The sequence below is a fragment of the Leopardus geoffroyi genome, chromosome B3, assembly GCF_018350155.1.
Source record: "Leopardus geoffroyi isolate Oge1 chromosome B3, O.geoffroyi_Oge1_pat1.0, whole genome shotgun sequence".
NCBI classification, from domain to species: Eukaryota; Metazoa; Chordata; class Mammalia; order Carnivora; family Felidae; genus Leopardus; species Leopardus geoffroyi.
The window spans coordinates 19,687,707-19,707,726 of NC_059337.1; the positions used below are offsets into that span (position 1 = coordinate 19,687,707).

General features: G+C 46.2%; 1 protein-coding gene across 2 annotated transcripts in view; it reads right to left on the reverse strand.

Moving 5' to 3' along the window:
• Nucleotides 1–20,020, reverse strand: part of PCSK6 (proprotein convertase subtilisin/kexin type 6) — a 193,090-nt gene that overhangs the window by 137,667 nt on the left and 35,403 nt on the right. For both annotated transcript variants that reach the window (XM_045448813.1, XM_045448812.1), the window contains exon 2: nt 5,251–5,355. In XM_045448813.1, coding sequence (XP_045304769.1) covers nt 5,251–5,355 — 105 coding nt within the window. The remainder of the gene's footprint in view (nt 1–5,250; nt 5,356–20,020) is intronic.

The window sequence follows — 20,020 nt, forward strand, 5'->3', positions numbered from 1 at the left end:
AGGGAAGCTGCTGCTCACACTGTGGATGCCAATGACACTCTTCTCTGGGACAGAGCAGAGTCAGGGATGGTCAGCTGGGTTGTGGACTTGGAGATGTCCATGAGGCATCAAAGCAGAAGCATTGAATGTGCTAGTGAAGTAATAAAGCACCATCTTTTAAAGTATATTTCGAAATTCTAACTTTTTACCAATTCATAGTGGCCATCCCACTCCACCCAGTCGGGTTGGAGTCCCACACAGAAAATGTGAAGAGACAGAGGCGCCTGGGTGGCTCAGTCGGTTAAACATCCAACTTCAGGTCAGGTCATGATCTTGCGGTTCATGAGTTCAAGCCCCACGTTGGGCTCTGGGCTGACAGCTCAAAGCCTGGAGACTGCTTCAGATTCTGTGTCTCCCTCTCTCTCTGCCTCTGCCCCACTCACACTCTGTCTCTCTCTCTCTGTCTCAAAAATAAAGAAACATAAAATAGTTTAAAAAAAATAAAGAAAATATGAAGAGACAGCTGGAGATTTCTCTAGTCTCCATATGAGCAAATCCATCGGACCCTGGGTGGCAGCTGTCCCCTGCCCCCAGCCTACAACAAGTTCATCAACCCTGACATCAATCTGGTCATTTGCTGTCTATGTGCTTGAATTTGCCAGGAACTTTTTGTTTGCACTTTGAATGGCTCTTGCACACAAAACTCTCAGATAAAATTCCATCTGTGGTTAATGGAAAGATCTGCTTAAACGTTGCATCACTGCTGGAAAGAAACCTGAGCTTTGATTAAACTCTGGGGGCAAAGTCCCATCCGACAACACAGAATGCCTACTCTGGTCATGGAAATCACTTCCAACTTCTGAGCTTAAAGCACTGAAATGAAGCCTCAAAGTGAAGGTTCCCATCGCCCCGGAAGGAGCCACTGAGGGCCTGCCTGATAACATCTTTATCCTTCCATTTCTGTCATCAATCTGGCTGAGAACTGAAGGGAAGGGAAGGGCTGTACCCGAGTCATCGCACTAAAATGTAAGGGTTGGAAGATGTAGGCAGCCACGCCGAACTATAAGCCAGCTTGGAACGAAATCAGAACAAGTAATTTAAAAAAAATTTGTGAGCCCTTACAGCCATTGGCCGATGCTTCTGTAACATCCACCCTTCTCCAGACTTTTGGCACAAGAACAAGTTAAAAACAAATGCTTTCAGTTTGCTTAAATGATAGCCCTTGGAAAAACCCAGTGACTGATACTGCATGCGGAGAACGGTTGGGCTGTTCTCCCGAGGAGAGGGCTGATCCACAAAGCACTTGGAGTAAAATGGCCCTTTTCAAGGGTGGTAAAAAAACAAAAACAAAAACAAAAGCAAAAAAAAAAAAAAAAAACAACCACCAAAACATCAAGTGAACGTAATTAAGAATGCAAAGAAAACAACAGCACAATTCTGGTATGCGATCCATGCAAAAAGATACTTAATAAATGCATGTGCGTGCTCACGCACGGGTGGCTAAGGAACTCTTAAATATTCCCTCCCCGCTTGTGTTTTGCTTTGCTTTAACAAATGTACACTCTCTCAGCTCTTTTGTGAGGTAGGGGTTGACTGTAAATTCCATCACTTATCAAAGTGCTCTTACACAATAGGGACTGGAGCTAATTAAAATAAAATACCATCTGCATTCGGTCGGACTGTACCGGAGCCCTGTAACATTCATTTCCAGTTTGGTCATTCGAACCCAATGGCGACTCTGCATTCCAGTGTCTCTGAATAATATTAACTCATCTTGTCCTTTTCTTATTAATACTAATCACACCATCTCCAAACGCCAAGGTGTCACAGAAATGCTTCGCTCACGTAGGAAAGCGTTCTGGCGCGCCGCGAGGAAAAGATAACACTACACACGTGGGTACGCCAGCTAATTTTGCCCAATATTTAATCAGAAATGACGAGGCAGAGTAAATATTAGTTAGCCAGACTGACAGCTAATTGATCTGGTTTGTATTCAACTAGACTGATATAAACAGAGGGATTTTGCTTGCGATTCTGAATTCATAATTGGTTCAGATGTCTATATGCTCTCCCGGAGGCTACAAATTTAATTAGTGCTGTGAGAAAGCAGCGGCCAATCGCATGGAAGTCACAGGCAGGGCTGGAATGTGCAGGCTGTTTACCTTTTCTCTCTCTTCTCTAGCGGCAGGATGCTTTGATAGCAGCCCTGCAAAGCTTATTAAGAAGTTCTTGTGTAAAAAGGACTTGTATTTGAAAAAACGTAACTGCCATAGCCTTTGCTCAGAGAAAGTTTATCCTTCTTTCTCTTCCATTCAAGGACACAACTGATCGCTGGGAATGGTTTGCCCTCGGTCCCAAACTGAATGTAGTACTTTGCACCTCAAGCGAACGAGCCCAGCACCTTAGATGATGCAGCAGAGGCGGGTCTGGACACTCCCACCCCACGGTGCTCAAGCCTGCCTGGACTCCTCTGACGCCTTGAACAATCTCATGCCCAGCTCCCATGCCCTGCTCTGCTGGGGACTCACCCAGGTGGACGCCCAGGCATCTCTGCATTCCCTTGGGCATGGGGGTACCCAGCAGTGCACAATTAATATTTTTGGGAAGGAAGGGAAGAGCAGCCAAGTTGAATACCTTTAGCCGTTCTAAAATTTAGTCACTTAAAAAAAAAAAAAAGGATGTCTATAAAACTCAGGTCCTATTTCAACTCTGCCTTAGTTCTCTAACAATCAAGAAACCAGCTTAATCCTCAGAAGGACCTGTGGAAAGGGGCCAAGAAAGGCGCTGCCCCAGTATCTTCTCATTGCATAATTATGTTGGGGTACAGGGGCTCCCCCATTCAAATGGCTTGCCCCTTGTTGCAACTATCTGTGTGGTAGCAATTTACCACAAACTCTCAAGGCTTCAGATGAAGAAAAAGCACATCGTCTTCACAAGACAGAGCACCGTTTGCTTAGAAGTGAAATTGTGGAGGGCCATGGCAGGAACTCCCTTTCTAGCTCAGAAGTTTCTCAAGGCTTTGAGAGGTGATGCTGTTGTGAATCTCAGCACCCCCTGTGCGGCCTCAAAGAATCCAGTTTCTTTGGTGACCAGCACAGAGAACCCCCTTCCACTCAGTGTAATACTGACAGAGGCATCCAGTCTGCTCACCCTTCTCCAACTGCCCCATTCTGTGGGAATTGGCAACTACAATCTGGCTCTGCTTCCAGGAGGAAACAAAATTAAAAAAAAAAAAAAAAAAAAAAAAAATATATATATATATATATATATATATATATATATACCAGCCCCTTTTTAAAAACATTCCTTCCAGTTCCATGGTGTGAACACACATAGGTATAATCACAGCCCCCTATGATCAGATGAGAGGATGTATGTTAAAGTACTCAAGCACATAGTAGTCCCTTAATAAGCATCAAATTCTCTTCCCTGCTAGGAAGGAATAATGGGATTAGCATAATGTTTCATATCTACTTCCTTCGTTTAAAAAAATTTTTAAATGTTTATTTATTTTTAAATTTTTTTTAATGTTTATTTATTTTTGAGACAGAGAGAGACAGAGCATGAACGGGGGAGGGTCAGAGAGAGGGAGACACAGAATCTGAAACAGGCTCCAGGCTCTGAGCTGTCAGCACAGAGCCCGATGCGGGGCTCGAACTCACGGACCGCGAGATCATGACCTGAGCTGAAGTCGGCCGCTTAACCGACTGAGCCACCCAGGCGCCCCAGATGTTTATTTATTTTGAGGGAGAGAGCACATGCATGTGTGAGCAGGGGAGGGGCAGAGAGAGAGGGATAGAGAGAAGATCCCAAGCAGGCCCCACCCTGTCAGCACAGAGCCCGATATGGGGCTCGAACCCACAAGCCATGAGATCATGACCTGGGCCGAAGTCAAGAGTCGGACACTTAACCGACTGAGCCACCCAGGAGCCTCATATCTATTTCCTTCTATCTATCCACCCATTTGTTCGCCTACACACCAATAAAATGAACTCAGAAATATGTACATGTCTGCCTTGTCACAGTCCAATGACATGAATGAGTTCCACGAGGACCACTTTCTCATGTGCTCGGAATCAGAGCATCACAAAGGTAAGCCCTGGAGAAGGGTGTGGCGGGTACAGTGTCCAGGGATAAACCATCTCTCCCATCCATCCGTGGCTCAGCCAATACAAAAGGAGCTACGATTGTCAGTTGGAGGTGGCCTGGGACAACACCAAGAACCCATTTCTCCATGGAAACTTTATTATAAATATTCTGTGGGAATAGCTGAAATAGTATCGTGAGCCAGCTTGGAAGCTCAAACTAACATTTTAGCACATTGCTTTCACGAGAAGGCGAGTTCCATGTTCTAAAACTATGATTTACCAATAGCCTCATTTGGGGCTGCTACCGCTTCTCACATGAATTTCATTTTCCCTCATAGCACTCATCACCCTGTGATAGATCACATATTTTTCTACTTACTGCCTCATTTTCTATCAGCCTGACCACCCACTCCAATGACACCACTATGGACAGAGCCTGACACATTGCTGGGATTCCAGAATCACCTGCTGAATGAATGGAGTCATCAAAAGCTAACTTGACCATTTTCAATTTGTAAGCTTACCAGGATCTGTTTTGACTGGCATTTGTGAAACATTAGTCTCAAATCTATGCAGAAAGGAAGTATCATTAACCACCCAATAAACATGAATTACATGAAAACTTAAACTGTCAGCCTCTTTGCAAATTATATTTGTCTTACTCTCAAAGATCACATGAACTTTTAAGGGGAAAAAAGTTATATTTACTGCCCAAGTTTTAAAATTCATGGTAACCATTAAGACATGTGTTATGACAACCGCAAAAACATCTTTCGGCCCAATCTCTAATTTAATCATTAAAACACTGCTTTGAATTCCCTGGTCTTTTTGCTGTTATGGGTGATATTCAGATATTTATCTCCTCTAATTACAGTGCATTCTGTTGATTTCTAAAGATGTAAAATATCAACAGATCTATACTCATTTGATTGTTGCTTCAAACTGAAGCCAATTTAAATTCTCCAGTCTGACAAGGGACCAAATATTCTGAGCATTCAGATGGTCTGATTTGTTGCTACACATCTGTCTTGTTTTATTCAAAGTGGACAAAGAAAACTAACGACTATGTAGAACCATATTAAAATCAAGGCTCAGCTCTTTTTAGAAGCACAGACCCAAACGAAAAGCAAACAATGCTCTAGGCCTTAGGAAAGGGTCCTGTCCAGAGAGTAGAGATCTGTACCTGGGGGTCCATCCTGAGGAAGTTATGAGGGCCTCTGCTGCTCAAAGTCGATCTTTTAAAGGTTTTGCTATGATAAAAATGGTAGTAATTTTCCAGGTTTCCAATCTGCAAAACAAGAAGCGGGACACTATCAGTTAATACAGTCTTACAAACAGCTTCAAAAATCCTCTATCCCACAAAAATCTTCCCTTTCTCTTAGAGACTCATTCTGCTCCCAAAGGAAACATACCCTCCGTTATGCCTTCCCACTCATCACTCTGGCATATAGTTGGTGTTTACAAACATGACGGTGGATTTAGACAATCCTTTTGGGATAAACAACACAGGGTTGTGTTTCCAGTGAAGCAAATCTTGTATTAAGTGCCTATCATTTAAAATGTGTACTCTCTTGGCCAAGTTTGGTAGACCAGAATCCATGTTCATTTAGGGCCAAGCATCCCTGAAGTAGCTAAGTTAGTGTCAAGTCAGGCTTATACCAAAATATTCATTTATAAACAAACTCCATCTTCTCCACCCCACGGGTAAACTGAAAGATCTAAGAATGAACATTCGCTCCCAAGCAAAACAAGGGAGCCAAAGAAAACACGCACGTCCATCTGCTTGGGGATTGTGAAAAGGTCAGATGAGAACATCCAAACCCCCAGGGTGTCCCAATTTTCTGCCAGGGGTGGTTTGTCGAGACAGATTTCAGCTCGAGGGCTGGACAGAACCAAGAGAAGCAATGGATGTGGCCTTTGGGACAGGCAGGCTCGCATGCCTCAGTGACCCTTGAGTATCAGGACATTGTTCTCAGAAGACCTGTTTTTTGTTCTAACTTTCACTGGTTGTTGAAACTAGCTTGTTGGTCACCATCCTTGAAAGCAGAGCTTCTTAAAAGAGGCTGGACTGAACATTATACAGACTTTGAAGTTGCCCTTCTCAGCCTAAACCATCCTAGTTTCTTTTCCAGCTTCTGATCAAAGGGAGAATTTAAGACAATTTGTCCTCTAGGATGGCACATGTGTGGTGATTACAATATGAACCTGGTTCAAAACCTTCCCTCTCCCTTCACCACCACTAGCCATGTGATCTTGGGCAAGGACATTCACTCCCTGTAAATCTCGATTCCTTATGTGTAAAAAGGGGACAAAACTACTTAGCCACTGGAGTTCAGTACAACTAAAGTCTGAGCAACGCCCAACAACCTTTGGCTACACCTGCCTCACTCAAGCCATTTTGTCTGCTGTGACCTAACCCCATGAGGCTTGACCGGCCCAGGCAGAGACCTGGGGGTTTGTGGATGCTCAGAGTGGCCATTTCCACAAGATGAGAGCCCTCCAGCCCTCGTTTCCAGCAATCCCAGCTGCCTGGCTGTCTCCTGTTCTTAAGTGTCAGGAGATTCCCATTTAAAAATCCTCCTTTTTCAGGGCACCTGGGTGGCTGAGTTGAGCATCTGACCTTGGCTTGGGTCATGATCTCACGGTTTGTGAGTGTCAGACCTGCATCGGGATCACTGCTGTCCGTGCAGAGACCGCTTCAGATCCTCTGTCCCTCGTTCTCTGCCCCTTGCCTGCTTGCGTGTGAGCTCTCTCTCTCTCAAAAATGAACATTTTTAAAAAATTAAATAAAAAATAAAAAATATATAAATCTTCCTTTTTCACTTAAAGTTGCTCCTGAGTGCTCTGAGTTGTAAGCGACAGCTTACAACTATGGAACACTGAATACTATTATAGTCATGAGGATTAAATAGGTATCATGGGTGTTCAACAAACACTGTTCGGATTCTCTGTCTGGCTCCTCCCCACGGCTCCCCCATTCCCCTCGCTAGGACCAGGATGCTTTAGATTTTGGCCCAATCTGGGCCCACATTCCAACTCGATCCCTTCCTGCAGGGTGACCTGGGCTTCAGGCCCTCTCTGAGTCTTAGTTTCCTTGTGAAAATAGTAACTACTGCCTTGCAGGGTTGCTCTAAGACTTAAATTACACGAATATAGGAAGATCTAGTAGAGTGCCCAGCAGGTAGTAAGTGCTCAATAAATGGTTTTCTGCAATTAAGATTCTCAGTTCATGTTCTACCACGAGACACCCCTTCTGCCATCATAAACCTCGTTATTTCGGCCCCATTTTGCACAAAAGCACTTTTATTTCTCCTACAGATGAGTCACCTTGCTCACTTCTTCAACAGAGTTAATTGCTAGATATGTCAAGCCTCCTCCTAACGCATGCCAGAGCTGTGATTTAGAGCCAGAAGCAATAATGGAGTCTTAACTTACAGCAGTATTTAATCAGCATGTTTGCTTCTAAGCTGCCACCATCCCTGGGAGATGTTTCACAACTCCTGGCCTTTTAACTCTGGGCATTCAAGTCAATTCCTATCCAGGGACATGGAGAAACTAAGAGGTGAATCAAATTTGCTGGCAAAGGGGTGGATTACTCGCAGCGCTGCTGACCTTAAGCAAACCCGTGTCAGGGCAGCCCTGGAGGCCATTCAGGGCAGCACCTGGCCTCAGGGCAGCCAAGCCAGGCCAGAGGTAGCCAATCCCACCGCCACCCAGCTCCCTGCCTTTGAGCCACCATGATCATGGCGTCCAGGGTCTGAGCTAATGAGGGCTGCTCTCTTCGAGCAATCCATGGGAGGAACAGATGCTCCCCAGTGCTGACCTGGCAAACCGGCCCCAGTGGCAGTGGTGACCAGTGCCACATCTGTCTGGAAGTGTATGTCCAGCCCAGCATAGGGACTGGGGGGTTCGGGAAGGACCACTCCCAATGTAGAGGAGAAGGGGACACCAGCCAAGGCTGTCCTCCTGCCCCTACAAGGTTAGCTGCAAATAAGCTGGAATGTGTTTCAGAAAGGCCAGTGAGGGGGTCAGATCACTGGCTGTTCATAAATCTGACAGCAGCTGCAAGGGTCCCTGAAATTCTGGACACCTCTCTCCACCTTCTGGGTCCTTATGGAGAGTTGGCATGAGTGGGTGGGCAGCAGCCACATTCCTTCCTCATGGCCAAAGATTTGAGGCCAGACAGTGTGATTCAGGGCAGCACAGGACAGAAAGGGTGGCACAGGACAGAAAGTACTGGAATTACTGTAAGGGTAAGACAAGGAGAGGATGGGGCACCTGGGTGGCTCAGTCAGTTAAGCATCTGACTCTTGATTTCAGCTCAGGTCGTGATCACACGGTTCATGGGTTTGAGCCCCACATCAGGCTCTGCACTGACAGTGCAGAGCCTGTTTGGGATTCTCTGCCTCCCCCCGACCCCTCTCTCTCTGCTCCTCCCCACTCATTCTCTCCCTCCCTCTCTCTCTCTCTTTCTCTCTGTAAAAAATAAGCATTTAAAAATAAATAAATAAATAAATAAATAAATAAATAAATACTCATTAATTCAGAGTAGGCATCAGAAAACTATGGTCCATAGGCCAAATCTGGTCTATCTCCTGTTTAGCTTATTATTTTTTTTTTTTTGTGGTAAAATATACATAGTATAACATTTGCCAGGTTATACCATAGTATAACATTTACCATTTACCAGTGTGCAGTTCAGCGGCACTGAGTACATTCACAATGTTGTGCGGCCAACGACACCCTCTGTCTCCAGAACTTTTCTCTCTCCCCAAACTGCACCCATTTCATGAACTCCCATTCCCCCCTCCCCGCCAAACCCTGGCAAACCCCATGCTACTTCCTGTCTCTGTGAGTTTGATGGCTTTAGATATCTCATATGAGTAGAATCATTTGCCCTTTTGTGACTGGCTTATTTCCCTAAACATGGTGTTCTCAAGGTTCATCCATGTCGTGACATTTGTCAACATTTTCTTCCTTTTAAAGGCTGAATAATATTCCCTTGTATTTATATACCACATTCTGTTTTCCATCCATCCATTCATGGACACACGATTTTCGCTTCCTCCCTTTGGCTATTGTGAATAATGTTGCTATGAGCATGTGTATGCAAATACCTGTTCATGAACCTGCTTTCAATGCTATATATACCTTGTGTTTTTATCAATAAAGCTTTATTGGAACACAGCCACACCCATTCATTGACCTACTGCCCATGGCCACTTTCATATTACAATGACAGAATTGTGTGCTACTGAGACCCTCTGGCTCAGGAGCCCAAAACATTTCACATGTGGCCTTTACAGAAAATGTTTGCCAACCTGTGATTTATGGCATTTGCTGCTGAGCATACTTTGGGAGTCCAGCAAAGTCTCTGATGATGAACACGGCTTCTCCAAAAGTTGGGGACCACCAGTCCACATGCTGAGGGGCTCTGCATAGAAACATAGGTACAGCTGCTTTCCCAGCACCTGTGGCGTCTCATGTGGCCATTGAGCTGCCCTTTCTCCAGGAGCCCTCTTTGTCGGATGCCCCAGGAGGTCACTCACATCTGTCTGACTCACATTATCCTGCCCTCTGCCATGGCCCTCCCCTGGTATCAGGCATGGGTCAGGAATATGAGGTTTTCATCATGGCCAAAAGGTCAGAAAGGATCAAGGAGGGGCAGGAGATGGGTGCACCTGACTGCTCATGGAACACAGCCAAGCGAAAGTCATCTCGCTTGGCTGATGCAGCATTTATGATTTAGGAGCTATTTCCTACTTCCTTCTCCTCCCCCACCCCATCTAAATTTTCCTCTGGTTCTCACCTTGCCTGCCACAGCAGTGTCGACCCCAGTTAATGCCCCTCCCAGCTTAGGGAGCTGCTTTTTAAGATCTCCAGGTGCCTACATGAGCTAAGAGGACAGGATGGCTGGGAAGCCTCCATTCTCTAGCAGCATCATTGGGGACATGGCCACTGGCCTGGTTAAACGTAAGGGACATGTCCCATGTGTCCCTGTCACATGGTCCTGACCTACAGAGAAGCGAAAGAACCTTGGGAATGGTCCCATTTTATAAATGGGAAACCGCCCAGGGAGTTATCCCCAGTTGTTACCCTCAGGGTTTCCCAATTCCTGAACCAACAATCCCTCCCACCCCACCTGGCCACAGATGAATAGGTGACAACATCTGACACCAAATGACAAAGAGACACACAAATTAGGGCTTAGGATTATTGCAACACTTTTGGTACATCTTCAGGGTCAAATTGACAAGAGCTGGAACCATAAGGATAAATAGAAAAACTGGGGCGGCATAAAGACTTGAATTCAAGGTGATCTTGAATTCACTTTCCTAAGTGAGGAAATATTATTATTTTGATATGACTTCTGCACTGATATTAAGTAGCTGCTCCTCCCAACTTGGCAGTCTGGGCCATCCTATGCTGCTGTCCCTCAGTCACGGCCTGGGACAGTGTTTACACCAGGCCTCACTGTCCTCTGGGAGTCACCACTCACGTGCTCTGTGTACCGCTTCTCAAGCCAGTATCGAAGCAGCCTGCCTTTATATACATGGGGTGAGTGGCTTCCACAGAATATCGCTGTTTGAGGGTGCTGGCAGTCTCCTCTTCCTTCTCCTCCTTGACAATGAAAGAGAAATTCTTCCCCCAGCATCCTAGGCTGTCTGCCTGTCCTGCTCAGCTCTGAGCCCTTCCAGAGCCTCAATTTGCTCTCCATCAATGAATCTGATCTCTGGTGTGCAGGGTGTTTTGTTTGTTTGGGTTTTTTTTTAAGTCACAACATAAAATTTCAGTGCCTTTTCTCTTTCCTGTCCATGGTATTTGCACAATGCATTAATTAGAGCCAGTCTGTTAGTAACCCCCTCCAAGAATGTGAACAATCTTCTGAATATGTAACACTCAGGTCTCTTTACTCAACACTGATGTGTAATTATACACATTAGTTGATAAAATTGGTAACATCATTAAAACATCATTAAAAACCCTGCTAAACGTTCTCGGCCAGAGCATTGGGAGAAATGAGATCAAAGAATCCACAGTGAAGACAGTTGAAGCATGGTTTCTCTTTAATGGGGTACTCTATTTTAACAAATCTAGATGGGGCACCTGGGTGGCTCAGTCGGTTAAGCATCTGACTTCGGCTCAGGTCATCATCTCACGGTTTGTGAGTTTGAGCCCCGGGTTTGGCTCTGTGCTGACAGTGCAAAGCCTGCTTCAGATCCTCTGTCCCCCTGTCTCTCTGTCCACCCCCCAAATAACTAAACATTAAAATAAATAGGTAAATAAATAAATAAAAAGTCTAGATAATGTCTGCACATGGTACAAAATATACATAGTACAAAAGCACACAGAGTTCGCAGGGAATGGCAATTCTCCGTCCTTCCCATCTCCCAGCCACTGAGGGTCCCCAACATTTACTGGGTGCTCCTGGCTCACGTCAAGAGCAGCTGGCACTTGCTGAGCACATGCCATGCCTCAGGCAGTAGGAGAGCAGTTTTAGATGCCTTCACTTGTTTGACTGTCATGATGTCCTTATGCTATCCTCACCCTGAAGTTGGGGAAACTGAGGCACAGAGTGGTGAAGTAACTACTTCAAGACCATATCTTGAGTGAGTAGCACAGTGAGGACGTGACCTCGGAGTTCCCATTCATAACCATCATGCCTTCTGCCTCTTGCCACATTCACAGCATTGGTTGCCATGGGGGGGTCCCAGTCATCTTGGTTCTCATCCTCGATAGCAGGTGTGTTCACACAGGGCCAAGTGGCTCAACAGGCGTCCACTCTCCATTTCAAGCAGAAATCCCGAGAGACATATATTCCATGCACGTGTCTATTCCATTACGTCCACATGTGAGTGTATGTGCCCATGTGTACACACGGATATGTGTGCTTATGCATATATATGCACGCATGTATATATGTACGCATTCAAACATGTGTGTATACATGCATGTTCACATGTATATGGATGTGCAGTGTGCAATATATGCGTACATGTATATGGATGTTTGTGGGTATATATATGTATGTATTCAGATATGTGTGTATATGTGTGTGCATGTATGAGTGTGTATGTATGTACACAGAGATGTGTGGGTGTGTGTATATACATGTATGTGCATATTCAGATATGTTTGTATATGTATGTATACAGTTGCCTGGGGTGTTTATGCAAGATTCACAAATCAATGGCTCTGAAATGCAACCAGGAAAGTCTTTGGTTTTCCCACAGCCCTGATATCCAACAGGACCTCCTGAGGCTGCTATTAATTGCTCTAATTCAGAACTTCTGGGTCTGAGGGCCACCAAGGCCACTACCTTGGTCAGAATCACCTGATAGCATGAATGCTGGCTGTGAGCCAGGCCCACCCCCAGATGAAGGTTCCGGCTCCTGGGGTCCCGGCTGCTGCCACACACGTGTATGCCAAAGCCTCTTCCCAGGAGACGCTGAGCTGTATCCAGGGACTGTGTCGAGTCCCTTTCCAGGAGGCTGCCCCTCCCTCGCTGGGCCTTCCAGGCTAGCTCCACACCAGCTCTTCTGGGAAGCCTCTCCCACCCACCTGGGTCCCGAGCACATCTGTGCTGTACAGGCTGAGTCTTGAGGGGGCAGGGTCACACCCTCACCATCTTGGTTTCTTATTCCAGGCTGAGCATAGAGGGGAGCAGCCCCCAATGTGCACGTCCCAGATGACTCCCACCACAACCAGAGCCACAGCTAGAGCCGCCATCTTGAGGTCAGCATCTTCTTGCCACCCTCACCTCCTTCCAGATCTGTTCCTCCTCTCGAGGAGTCCCTTGTCTTGGTGAATGGTGCCACACCTTCCACAGGTGTCCAGTGTCACCAAACCCTCTGGAAGTGACCTGCCGAAAGTTTCTCAAGCCTGGCTGAACCCCATCACCCCCACATCAGTGTAGGTGGCCCCACTGCTCTACTAGGACCAAAGCAGGGCCCTGGCTGGCCTCTGACCCTCTTCTGCACCATTGTACTGCCATTCCCACCCCAGCCCTGCCTTCCCTTCCACAACAAAGCCTTGGCCCCTCATGGGGCACATAAGAATCTCCACCACTAGGCCAGGCCACCTCTCTGGCCACAGGCCTGGCCGTGGTGGCATCACCTCTGTCCTTGGGTGCTGCTGTTGTGTGTCAGCCCCTTCACACCAATAAGACTACTTCCCACTCCATTTTTAACCATCACCTGAGCTATCACTGCCTCCAGGAAGCCCTCCTGGACCTTCCAGGATCAGGTCTGCCCACATGTGGCTATCACAACCCACCCTCCCTCCATCCTTCTACGGTAAGCTCTCAAAGGCAGGAACTGTCATCTGTAAATCCTCAGGCCCTGGCAGTGTCTGGTGCATGGCAGAAGCTCAAAATGTATTTGGCGAAATGAACAGATTTCAAGTGATACTGGAAGGACACACACATCTTCCCCTCTCTGCCTTACATATAGTTGTCCAGCGTGGCCCTGGGGCCAATCAAGACCCCGTGCCTCTCAGCCCAGTGACTGCTGTCTTGCCTTTCAGGTTCTCTCTAAGCCTCCTCTCTCATGACAGTGCTGAGGCTGTGGAGTCAGGCAACCATCTACCCGCTGTGTGGCCTGGGCTAGGCCCCATGCAGCTCCTCTGAGCTCTACTCCCACGGGTGCAGGCTGAGCGAGAGGCCATGCAGGACTCTGCACTTCCATCCAAGTGGCCTGGCACCCTTCATTCATGGCAAGCTAACTGGCCTTGGAGAGGAAGACTCTTGGGGACTACAGGTGGGATGAGTATAAACAGCTTGCAAAGCCAAACAAGGAAGGGGCAGAAGCCAAGTGTGGTGGGGGAGAGGCCTGGGCTGGGGATGTTGACAGGAAGAGCCTCTCTTGTCTCGTTTTGGTTTTTCGGGTTTTTTTTTTTCCTGTAAATTTGAGTATTTCCAGCTTCAAATCACCTCCCTGCTCATACAGGGCAGGTGTGAGGCCCGAGGGATCTGCGGGTGCTGGCGGCTGGGGTGCACTCTGCCTTCCTGAAGAAAAAGAAGATGATTTGTTGTTTTCTGCAGATCCCAAGGAATGGTAGAGAAGAGCCCCATCTAATATATTACGTTTGATTTGCAGCAAAGTCACTGAGGAGCATGCCAAATCCACCCCAGATGACATCGGATCGTTCCAAAGGTCCAGCCGCCCACTCAGCCCTCCAATGAACGTGACCTCAGATGCAGGTGCGGTTCCCTGAGCTCTCAAGTCAGCACGCTGGGTTGGGGGGCTGGGGGTTGGCTAAATGCACGCTTTGGTCAGTGCACAAAAATGCCACTCCCACCTCCCCAGGCTCACACAGTTAAATCTGCCTCACGGGAACAGCTGATAAGCAGCCACGAGATGTCACGATCCAAGGTCTCAGAAATGAATGGGCTGTAGATGAGACATCTGACTTTGCAAAAAACTCTTCACTTTATCACTCCCAAAGCCTGCCCTTGGCTGGAAACAGATGTTTCGAGCCCTGTCCGCTCGCAGCTGCAGCATGCCGGCTTCCGGACCTGCTGGTCTTCAGGGCTGGCCTCTTCTGAGGGCCTCTGGCTTCTGGGGAAGAGTCTATGTTTAAAAGTCACGGGCATCAGAGTTCAGTTATATAATAATATTGATCCCAGTTGGTCTGCTTAAGAAAAACATAACTAATTAGAGCCTATAAAAAAACCTACACACCAAATTAATTCTGTCTTGCTCTGGTGACTCCTACCTGAAGAAAGTTATAAATATAGATGGCCACTGAACCTATATTTAGCCAGAACTGAGTTACCTGGTATTTATAATTAAGGAAGTCCAAAGAGGGAGAATGGACATTTTGTTGTTATTTTTTAAAGCATTAAAAAAAGAAGAAAAAAACCTGCTTCCCATTTCGGTCACATATACACATAGCAACATTCTGTTACTGCAATAATTACAATTCTGACCCAAGTTAAGATTATTGCAAAATTTCCTAGTCTCCTAAAATTACTTTCTTCAACACATATCCACCCAAAGCATGCAATTAAGCTGCTCAACTTCCTACAAATTCCTGAAAAATCATTAATTTTTACTTAGCAGCCTTCATTTTCTCTTCCCTGAAGTTGCCAAACCGAATGGTCTGGCCTCCTATGAGGATGTTTATATATTATATATTGCTTATATATATTATATTATATATCTGGCCTCAACATATACCTTTAACACTCACAAAGAGCCATCTGAAAAACTCTACAATCTTTACTTTGAAGGTCTTCTTTTTAAACCATTTACTGGTTAAAGATTTCTTTGCAGCCATCTAGAATTAGCCATTTTATCAGATTTCTAAACCCAATGTTACTTTTGTATTTATTTTTGTTTCATTTTGATTGAAAAATACAAAAGTAAGGCTCCTTCTCCTGAAAAAATGCAGGTCCTAAAGCCATGTGGGGCACAGCACGGCTTCTGGTGTGTGGGGGAAGGTCACCAAGGGTACAAGGGGAGACCTGGGGTGGCCCTGAGCAGGTTGCAAGAGTGTCTGCCCTGGGAGGGAGCAGCCCAGCCTGGGTGTCAGAGCCCAAGTGGGTGAGGAGCTTGTCCACACCGTGAGACGTAGACAGAACATATGGCACCTTGGTTACGCACAGGGAGAATGATCAAATACAGTTAACACTCTGGGGTAGTGGGAGAGATTTCTCACTGTTAGACAAGAAAACTAGAAAGAACTCTGTGGTGCTGGGATTGGAATTGGACAGCCATGCGATTTTAGTTTTCCAGATAGATAGATAGATAGACAGACAGACAAAGAGATAGGCAGACACACCAGCGTGTGCACACGTGTCTCCCCTCACTGGACAGGCCTGTGAGAAGCAACACTGAAACAGTGGCAAACCCACCCAGAGCCCGGGTCTTGGCTTCTAAGTACTATTTTCTACTAAAAGGAACCAGGGCTTTTGGAGAAATGGCTGATTCCAGGGTCAGGAAAGGGAAAGTGCAAGAGGAATCTGTAATACCACATTTGGGAAGAGAGCAAGAAATGACACAAAGAACTCTAGAGACATATCACCAGCACACGGGAGCCAGACTTGAAAGGCACCTACAAGGCCAAACCGAGACCAGTTGAAAATCGAAATAAATAATTCCTCTTGGAGGTTCCAGTCCAAGAATGAACTAGGAAACCATGAGTCCATACAGATATACCTAAGAACAAATCCTAAGTTGTATAGGAATCGGCTATTTTTACATAGTTTCAAAGCACCTCTCCACAAAATATTTACTAATTATAAAGGGGAAAAGAGAAACTTGACAGGCAGACAGAGCCTGTTAACAGAGTGATCAACAAGTGGGCCACCAGCAATAAGGCAAATTGAAACGTGGGCCATGGGGTCGGACGCAGCGAGAACACCGTGTCACCGCCCGAAGTGCAGAACCCAAATCATCGTGAGCAAACAAACAGCAGACAAACCCCCAATGAAGGGGGACCTTCCACAGAGTAATTGGCTTGACACTGGCAAGTGCCAAGGTCACGAAAGTCAAGAGAACAGTGAGGAACTATTCTAGACTCCAAGAGAGTAAGGAACAGTGCTGTGCAAAGCCATATTGAAGCCAGAGGCAAAGGAAAAATCAGCAATGCTGAACTTGCCTTTATTTAACTTTCTGATATTTTGCTCACTGTGCAAATTTCAAATTTTAAAACGTTGCATTAAAATGATATTTCTCTTGGCCACTAAGTTTTTTTTTCTGGCGTCCATCCCCTTATAGTTTAGTTGAAAGACCCCCATAGCTGTATGTAACACCTGACTCTGAACAGGATCCTTTCCTGTGAAGGCTACTGTTGGGAAGTTGGCAACAGTGTCGGAGGTATGATGGCCAGATGGTGGCAATGACCATCTGTAATCCTCTGGTTTCCAGGGTGCCACAGTTCTGTAGAATATGGTGCTGTTTGTTATGAAAGACACAGTAAAGGATGAGGGGTGATAAGGTCAGCTCAGCGATGTACTTTCAAACGGTTCAGAAAAAGTTGTATACTACAGTCCCAGCTATTTCTGAGACCTCATGACTGTTACCATATTTTTTAAAAAGAATATTATTTTTGAGAGAGAGGTGGGGGAGGGGCAGAGAGAAAGTGGGGGAGGGGCAGAGAGAGAGGGAGACACAGAATCTGAAGCAGGCTCCAGGCTCCGTGCTGTCAGCACAAAACCCGATACGGGGCTTGAATTCATTAACCGAGAGATCATGACCTGAGCCAAAGTCGGTCGCCTAACTGACAGAGCCACCCAGGTGTCCCTATAAAGAATGTTTTAATTGCAATACAACAAGGTAACTAGAGTTCTCACTGCCTCCCTTTCTCAAATAAAGCCTAAAGACCTTCTAGTCTAGAATTGAGGTCAAAACCTGAATCACTTCAACAACCGTCTCTTTGGTGAGTTGGTCCTTGGAACCAGGTCTTCCTCCCTCCCCTGAAACTCATCAGGCCCACAACTACTTTGTAAAAGAGACAGTAAGCCAATGAGGTTTATTTCAAGGGTAGATGACCACTGGGGTCGGGAGGCTGCTTGAGGCCTGGCCCTGTCCATCTATGGATCCGGGCCCTGATCCTCACCCCAGCCCCCAAGGCTGCCCCACCTCCCGCGTGGTGGCCTGATACTGCAGATAGGTTCATGCCACTTGTCCCTGTTTGGATCTAGTTGGGAGAAGTGCCCTCGCCGTCCGCCAGGCCCAGGCACGGACCCTATGATGGGGAGGAGGCAGGTAGGTGGAGACTCAGGGAACCTAGTTCTGCCAGATCTCCTGAACTCTTCCAGAGAAGTTGACACTTCAATTCTATAAGAGATCTCCCAAGTTTTTAACATTAGCAACTAATTTTAAAATGTTAACACCACTGGTGCAGCCTATGGACCACAGGGATTCCACGGCCCCTGCAACAAGGGGATCTAGACAATTTGGTTTAGATTTCCCTCACTCGAGGAGGTACACTGTTCACTTGTCTCTAAGTATGCAAGATCTAAGTATGTGGCCTTATCCTTAGAAAGTCTCACCTGGAAAATTCACCAGGGAAGCTCTGGGCATGCCCAGATGTGCTCTTAGCAAAAAGCATCTCAGCTTGTGAATGGAGTATAAAGCATGTCCGTGACCTTCAGCACCAATGGCCGTGTACAGCACACCTGGCAGGCTGGTTACACCACAGACCCAAGAGCAAAGCTACAGTAAGCACCCCAGGAAAATAGGTGGGGTCCATCTGGGGATCTCCAGAGAGGCTGGCAATGGGCTGCCATTTGGGGCTAGTTCACTGAGGAAAGTCAAAAGGCTGCACGATTTGGGGAAAAAAAGAAAAAAGGATTTTTGTCCTTATGAAAGATAGGTTTAAAATTCAAACTTTAATATCTAAAACACTCTCACTAGAGAGCAGTTATCCTGAGGGAAATTAAAAAGGATTTTAGAGAAATTAATCTTCACATTTTTCCCTTTAAAAATAAATAGCTCCTATACCCCAAAGAAGCAAAAGCAAGGACTTGAATAGATATTTGTACATCCACGTTCACATCAGCGCTGTTCACAATAGTCAAAAGGAGGAAGCAACCCAAGTGTCCATCGATGGATGAATGTGGTCTATGCACACAATGGAGCATCACTGAGTCTTAAAAAGCAAGGACATTTTGACACATGTTACAATATGGATGAACCCTGAGGACATTATGTGGAGTGAAACGAGCCAGTCACAAGGAACAAATATTGTTATGATTCCACTTCCATGAGGTACCTAGGATCGTCAAATTCATAAAGACAGAAAGTAGAATGGGGACTGCTCGGGGTTGCCAGGGGCTGAGGGAGGAGGAATGAGGAAGTTAAGTGTTGAATGGGTATAGAGTTTCAGTTTGGGAGGACGAAAAAGTTCTGGAGACAGGTGGTGGTGAAGGTTGTGTGACTATGAGAATGTATTTAACGACCCCAAACTCTACACCTAAAAATGGTTAAGATGGTAAATTTTATTATGAATATATTACCACAACGGGACGCCTGGGTGGCTCTATCAGTTAAGCGTCCAACTTCAGCTCAGGTCATGATCTCACCATTCATGAGTTCAAGCCCTGTATCGGGCTCTCGGCTGTCAGCACATAGCCTGCTTCGGATCCTCTGTTCCCCTCTCTCTCTGCCCCTCCCCTGCTCACGCTCTCCCTCTCTGTCGAAATAAATTAACTTTAAAATTAAAACAAACAGAGGTGCCTGGGTGGCTCAGTCGGTTGAGCGTCAGACTTCGGCTCAGGTCATGATCTTGCAGTATGTGAGTTCGAGCCCCGTGTCAGGCTCTGTGCTGACAGCTCAGAGCCTGGAGCCTGTTTCGGATTCTGTGTCTCCCTCTCTCTCTGACCATCCCCCCCCCCCATTCATGCTCTGTCTCTCTCTGTGTCAAAAATAAAAACGTTAAAAAAATTAAAAAAATAAAATTAAATTAAAACAAATAATAATAAATGAATACTTTACCACAGTAAAAATATATCTCTTCCACATTCTCTCCCCACCTCTCCTAAAACTCACTCCTCTCCCATGTCACTTAGGGTGCTGGGTGTCAGCTCCCATGACAGGGAGCCCTACAAGGGAGAAGGTGTAGCCAGCCCCAAGGAGCAGAGAACAGAAACCAGAGCACAGCAATGCTGCCCAGCTGTAATTACTAACTACTCTTGGCTCCAGGCAGTTTATCCCCCTCCTGTGTCCCTCTATTATGTGGTTTCCCTCACAGGGTAAAAGGATACCAGAGAAGAGGCAGCAACGTTCTTGGCGACAAGCCAAGTCCACCTGACCCCATCACCCCAGCTTCCTTTTACCAGATGTCCATCCTGGGGGTGTGGCCGTGCAGGTCTGCTGACCAGGCAGCCCCGTACCAGCCCCCTAAATCAGCTGAACTCTGGGGGGCTTGCCCTACCGAGACAAGCTTCCATGAGTGAAGACATGGAAAACTTGAGTCCAACCGCATTAGTGCCCAAACTCAATAAT